The following is a 7091-nucleotide window of genomic DNA, read 5'->3' as shown; positions in this document are numbered from 1 at the left end:
GCTGGCTTTGAATCATCACCTCATCGACTTCCACACCATTCTACTGTGCCACGTCCCGGCGCCTGTCTGACCCTCAGCCCCCACCTCCATACGCAACCCTGCTGTGTTTATCACCGCTAATGCACACGCCAACCGCCTCGCGCCGGCACCTGCACCGACTGACTCCCTGCAGGGTGGACTGAAAGGTTGAACTTTCGTTACATGTGCAACGGGCACCGACCAACCCCCCCACAACAAGATATAACTTACATTATATACATGACGAAATAACCACACACACCATTACAAACCGATCCACCAAAACAAAAACACCCGCGAAACCCCACAGCCCCAACAAACACTACAAAACCCGCCTTTGACGTTCACATAATTACACCACCGGACGACAGTAGCATCTAGACGCAGACGACACACAAATGACAGCATGATAAGCAGCAGCATAGACATAGGCTGACTGCCAGAGGCATGCACCTGTCAGTGACTGGGATATGGCGCGCCCACCCCATACATAATCACAAACATCACACCCACAGAAAATAAAGCACAACACATCTAGAACACAAAGGAGATAACATCATATAAATGTATACAACGATAAGAACTCGACCAACGCTCGGTCTTCCTAGTTGCGCACTCCAGGCGCGCTTCCCTTCTTCCCACGTACCACCATGCATACATACAACCTCCTCGGGACGCAGCCAGTTCCATACAACTGGCGACTACTTCATTCCCTCCCTCCCCACATCCCACCACTCATCGATTCTCCTCTGCTCTTTTGCACCCCACCTTTTCACAGTCATCTCCGGCCGCCCTCGTTATCTTTGCATCTTGATCACTGCTTCTCGCTGTTTTGCCCGTTTCTTTTTCTAAATCGTCTTTCTTACCACGCTGCCTCACACAGGTAAAATACCAGATATCTCTATTCCTCATCCACCACAGCACAGCTCGCACACGCCTCGCTCCCTACCCCAAAACCGGTACACCAAACAACATGCTCAAACGAGCCACCCCGTCACATCGACTCCACCCCCCACGCACCGTCAAGACCACTCACAAACGAACGCCCAGCTCCCTCTCAATGCCACAAAAAGAATCCTCAAATGATTGCCTCCAGGCAAGAATCACAAACCTATTCCTCCTTATATGCAAGAATACTCGCTCCTTCTCAACATTCTCTACTGCAACAATTCCTCCCTGCTCTCACAGCGTCACGCGTGTTTGTCGCTCTTTACTTTTGCACATTGGTGTCTGACAAACCAGCACACCACCGGTCTGCCAATTAATCCAGTCAAGATTCTCATAAACTTCCAACTCATGTGTAAAACATCATCTCTTTTAACTTCCAACAAAAATCAAATCAATGAGAAAGAACATTGAAAGAATAGGAACGAACCAGGTACGAAAGAAGAAGGTTGAAAAAAGAAAAAACAAAAAGGTAGCGAAAAAGACAAGAGGATGAGACGACAGACACGGCTCGGCACGCAGACTAGAGACAGAAAAACAGGCTACGCAAGAAATTGATAATGGACAAGCTGGGGCTAAGTCGCAGAGTCTCTCTCTGCTGACCCGGGTCCCAGAGTTGTGCATGCGCTCCCATCCACCCACGGTTGAGCCAGGATTCGGACTGTTCGTCTTCTCCGTACGGAGGATTCCCTCCCAATGCGAAAACGTTAAGTCTGGCTGATCTGTAGCAGGAGAACGCCTGGCCCCAGGCAAGCTTTGTGACCAGCATGTTACAGCAGACAGAACGTCCCCTAGAGACGGGAGTTCCGTACAGAGACGGATTGTTACCAGAGTAAACGGATGTTTACAGAGATAGCGAAAAGTTACAGTGGCCGGCCTGTGCCGCCAGAGGAAAGGGGGTCGTCCTCCCTAATAAAAGGTTGTTGGGTTCGATTCCCCGGCCTTCCTGTCGCCACATGTCACAGTATCAAATGCTGCTGGCCATAGGTGGCTTATGTTCGAAATGGCCCCTGCCACTCGAGGAAATATTCTGTTGACAAGGGTGACATGTTTGAAATGTATGGTAAACGCGATTCTTTAAGTGTTCGGACCAAGCCAGAAAAGGGGCACTACCACAAGTACAGCATTCTGACATTTACTAGAGATGATGTTAACAGAGGAACTAGAGATAGAGATGGATGTCTTTCCCATTCATGCACTGACTCCCTCTCGTTTCCTCTCTCTCTCCTCCTTCTTTTCTGCCACAAAACGTCTTGACCTGCATGTTAACTCAACTTCATCTCGGGACACACCCACAAACCCAGTGGCCAGCAGTTCCAATACAGGCCAGGAGCCACAGTAAACATGTCTGAGTCCCCTCCCACATGGCTGGCAGGATGCTTACTAATTTGGCAGCAACAACGAACTCAACTTGCCCTGAATGTTTGCGTTGGGTGGGATGAGAGTGAGTTTGGTGGTACAAGGTCATCGACTGGTGTTCTGGAAGGGGTCTGGGTAAAGTTTTAAATGCCATGTTATAGTGTAAGCACTTTGGACTGGGTAGAAGATAGAACAGGCCAAATATCAAGTTTTCAAAGCTCCATTATACCAATTGGCATCAGTTCTTTCCGATGGTGCAGACCTTGAAATCCACCCTTGATGGGCATCAGACATATTATTCTGCCACTCGTACACGTCTCTGAACCCACCTCTGTAGATTTTGCTTATTCCAGAGGACCCAACACCGACCAGATAGAATACTCGTACTGCATTGCCAACAACTTCAGTTATCAACCATCCGATCTCCTTCTCTTGTGAAGTCTGTTTGTCCATTGCGAGTGACGAACCAGAAACCCAACACACGGCCGCATATCCTACAGTCCATCGTTTAATAAGTAATTTGTGGGTCCCGAGGCAAAGGTTGGGGGTCCACGTGGGCTGTCCGTTTCCCCAATGCACATTTCAATGAATTTGATGGTATAAGGGACACGTGCACACGACTGGTGTCGCCTGGTTTTGCTACATGCTGGCATCATTTCCTTCTGTGTACTGTACTTTTTCAGCTTCTGAGTATGCCCTCTTTGTTCAAGTTATGAAAAGCCTACACAGCTGTTCTTTTAGCCAATTACGTTACACACGATGACATAGTGTTTTTATATTTTATTGTACTGCTGACATTAGAATAAGACACTCCAAACCCATAAAGGCCCTGTCTGCACAAACAATAAATAAAATACTAACAAACATGATACACCACGAAACTGCCCAGTACTGCTTCACCCTTCCAACCATTTTACCACTAAAATATCTTCATATGTCCATTTTATCCTCTCACTGACTGAACTAGCGTTACCATAGTAACTCTGTCAGCCAATAAAACACAAGTTTCTCCACATATCTACCTGTAAACCCTCCTGTAAAAGGGGAGAATTGTTGTTGTTGTTGTTGTTCTGGGGACAAAGAGAGAAAATCTGTGGGGACTATAACCCCGAATGGCCAGACCAGGGCCTCTCGGTCCTCATGCACACTCCTGTGTCTCCCACTTCAGCCGCGGCCACAGAAACACCTGAGACTAAACGGTTTTCAGATGAAGGCAATTAATTATTTTTACCTCAACTTCAATATCAACGAAACGTAAAAAAGTACATAAAGCAGTTGGAATTCAGCTAAGCTCCCTGCGCTCCAGGAAAATATTACGTAAACTCCTTTCAAGAAAGTCAGTTTGACTGTCAATTCAGCATCAATATAATCCATTATTAATCAATCAATCCATTAACAGTTTTTCCCTACAAACTGTACATTTTGGTTAGTCTGATTCACCTTGCTGTCTGTCACCTTTCTCTCGGTGACCGGTCTGTTTGTCAGGTGCGGTGGTCCTGCGGGTGCCGGTTCTGTTCGGGGAGGTGGAGTCGGTGTCTGAAAGCGCAGTGACGTCCCTGTGGCTCAAAGTCCAGGAGACGACAGAGAGCTGCACTCTGGATCACTGCCAACAGAGGTTCCCCACCGACAGCCGGGATGTCGCCACCGTCTGCAGGAAGCTGGCCGAGAGAGCCAGACAGGTACCGTCTGTGTGTCAGAGAGAGAGAGAGAGATAGAGAGAGAAGTGTGGTAGTGTCTGTCTATGCTCTCTCTGCCTGTCTCACCACCTGTCTGTCTGTTCCAGGACACGTCTATCAGAGGAATATTTCATTTCTCAGCTAAAGAGCAGATGACCAAATATGAGATGGCCATAGCGATTGCTCAGGCCTTCAACCTGCCATCCAACCACCTCATACCTGTAAGTACATATCAATATATGAATCAATACGTGGATTAATATATATCTATATATAAATATTTACAGTACATATAGTCAGAGATGATCCAATCTCAACAATCTTTTGTGTACTGACTGGTAATGGCTATGTTGAGCTATATTGATACAATCATTTGTCACGCAGCTGTTTTTACTCATGAAGCTGTATTGCATGGTGCAGCCATCGTCAGCTCTCTGCTGTCTCTGTTTTCCACTCTGAGGTCTGTGTGTGCTTGTAAGAGGCACTTCACCTCAAAAATGTCCCGCAAACAAAAAGAGTAATTAATTAATGTAATTCGCACAAAAGATGTAGAGAAAATGGAAATAAACAGCAGAATACAGACAGTTCATCCAGGTAACTCGGGTAAAAGCTGCACTGGAGAGAGAAACTCCCTCCAGACAGCAACAAGACCCAAAACAATGATGGAATGCAGAGCTATTTAATTGTTAAGCCTTGGATTGATTTGAATGACTTTAATGTACTTGAAGTGTGCAGTATGCTCTATATTATCAAACATATGCTGGGTATTAGGAGTGTAAAGATTCACTGATACGAGTCCGAAATCAAGGCTTGCAGTAAAAGTTTGATGAATAAACACAAACGGCGGTTCCACTTCGCCACAGCAATGGGATTAGTTTACAGTAACGTCACATTGAACAGTTGAACAAAACAGAAAAATAAAGTCTTTACGACAGAAACAGTGTCAGATGTCTGAAATATGAGATTCAATAACATATTTATATACGTCCAGTACTTCGACTGAGATAGAAACTGAAACATCATAGTTGTTTGCTGGCTGTAGGATTTTGGCTCCTAATAGCTACAGAGCAATACAATATTCCTATTTTATCTTATTAAATTGGCAAAGACCTCAGAATTGACATTTACTGCCAGTCAAATTAGAGACTGTTTTCTTCTAAAAGGGTGCGGGGGCTTGACAGAAATCCAAAGTACCTGGATGGGTTGCTCTCATCTTTTACAGATTCTTGAGCATCTAATTAGCATTAAAGGAACCGCACTAAGCTGGTTTAGGTCATACTTATCAGATCGTTCTCAGTTTGTACACGTTAACGATGAATCTTCCATAAATACTACAGTTAGTCATGGAGTTCCAGTTTCTACAAGTTCTGTAAACTTGGACCAATTTCTAGTCCATTATATATCGATCAGCAGTAACATTATATAGCTGAGTAATGATCAAACCACTAAACATTAGTACAACTGACTATATGAGACCATAAGTAGGTTCGCTGAGGGCGCGGAGGGGTGTGGGCCCGTGCGAGCCGGATTGCGGGGCGGGCCGCGTCCAGGCGTCCGCCGGTGAGTGCGACATCTTAGGTCGACTGAACCCTACAGAATGTTCTTTTACTTTGGATTTCAAACCCAAATTGTATTGTTATAAGTGCGATGGAACAGTTTTTTTTTCCCCACATTTATAAGGAGGAACAAATGTTTGCATCCTTGGAAGACATGAATAAGCCTTCGTTTGTGTCCCTATTGTTGGTTCAAATTGATTAAGGAACCCCAAGATGTGTTATTCAAAAGGAAATGCTTTTAATACACTAAATATTCGGGTAAGTTATTATTAATGTAAATTTATTCCTGGACCTTCAATGGTTTATCGGTATTAAGGTCGTATTTAAATAATAAAAAAAATTTGTTTTTTTAATTATATACAGAACCTTGGCAACAAATAACTCTGAAAACGGATAATGACACAAAAATTATTTCACACTTCTTAATCTTTATTCTTTTTTTTTCACAATTTTTTTGGGGGAATTTTACTGCTGAGCTGGAAAGTGTTTTTACCTTTTTGGACCGATTTATTTTACTTTTCCTTTTTTCGGCTACTCCCCTCCTGCCTAGACTTATGTATTAAGATCGTTCTCAGGGACTTTTTACTTAGCAAAAACTGTTTAACAAAATAATAATTAGTCCTGTATGGAGGTTGATAACAAAGTATACGGTTTGTTGTAACGCTAAAGGTCCACCTGTAACCAACCACTGTTAAAGTACTTATAATTTTTAATACATTACAAAAAGAATTGTGTCTTTAACTCACTCCAACCGCTGAATTGTACGGAACAGCAACCGACGCGTCAGGGGCATCAGCCCACTCCTTTTCAACACAATAAACACCCATTCGTTACAGGTTTATTAAAATTGATTTATGGGTTTTTCTGCGTGGAGATGGGATGCTGATTGGAGGGTCCTTTTGTTACCTTGCCCGTCTCACTTTAATTCCTATCCTTGGGACGAGGTTATTTGCTGCGCACCATATTTTTCTTCGTTAATTGAGGTACCTGATGGTTCTCTAAGTTAACCACTTAGGGGGGGGTGGGAATACACCCGTTCTTGCGGGTATTTTTATAGTTTATTTTAACCTGCTGTTTGTTCCGATAGGTTTTACACAAAGGTCTCCTATATACACATAAGAGAACCAACTAAAAAGTGGCAGAGGAGAAATAGAAACCGGGGCCTCACCCAATCTCTATCTAGAATAAATTATAAATAATACGCCCTGTCTTTCAATCAAAACATCAAATAAGCCCGCGCGCCATGCAAGGGCCCAGCGCTATGTTCTGGCATTTCTTCCTGGGGAGTAGGTTATGGACAATCCCAATTCATTCTTTGGATTTACAATGGTAATACCGACCATCTTGTCCATACAAGGGGTTTCCATATCTACCCTCATGGGTTCGAATATACGTGAGAAGACTTGGCTTGTGGGGCAAAAGGTTCTGGTAAAAATTTGGGGAAAAACGAAGGCCTTGGTCTATATTTCTCAAAGAAATTGCTCAAAAAATGAAGAAAAGCTTCAATTTTTTAGGAAATTAATGACCAAACATTTCT

General features: G+C 43.9%; 1 protein-coding gene across 1 annotated transcript in view; it reads left to right on the top strand.

Annotated features, from left to right (window-relative positions):
* Positions 1–4273, top strand: part of mat2b (methionine adenosyltransferase II, beta) — a 7470-nt gene extending 3197 nt beyond the window's left edge. The window contains exons 4-5 of the mRNA XM_035679327.1: positions 3808–4001; positions 4106–4273. Of these exons, the coding sequence (XP_035535220.1) occupies positions 3808–4001; positions 4106–4258 (347 nt within the window). The 3' untranslated portion in view covers positions 4259–4273. The remainder of the gene's footprint in view (positions 1–3807; positions 4002–4105) is intronic.
* Positions 4274–7091: the final 2818 nt, after the last annotated feature.

Source organism: Morone saxatilis, unplaced genomic scaffold, assembly GCF_004916995.1.
Source record: "Morone saxatilis isolate NCDOM2014 unplaced genomic scaffold, NCSU_SB_2.0 Contig7, whole genome shotgun sequence".
NCBI classification, from domain to species: Eukaryota; Metazoa; Chordata; class Actinopteri; family Moronidae; genus Morone; species Morone saxatilis.
Note: the sequence above shows the minus strand (reverse complement) of the source record. Positions and strands in the feature narration are given on the sequence as shown.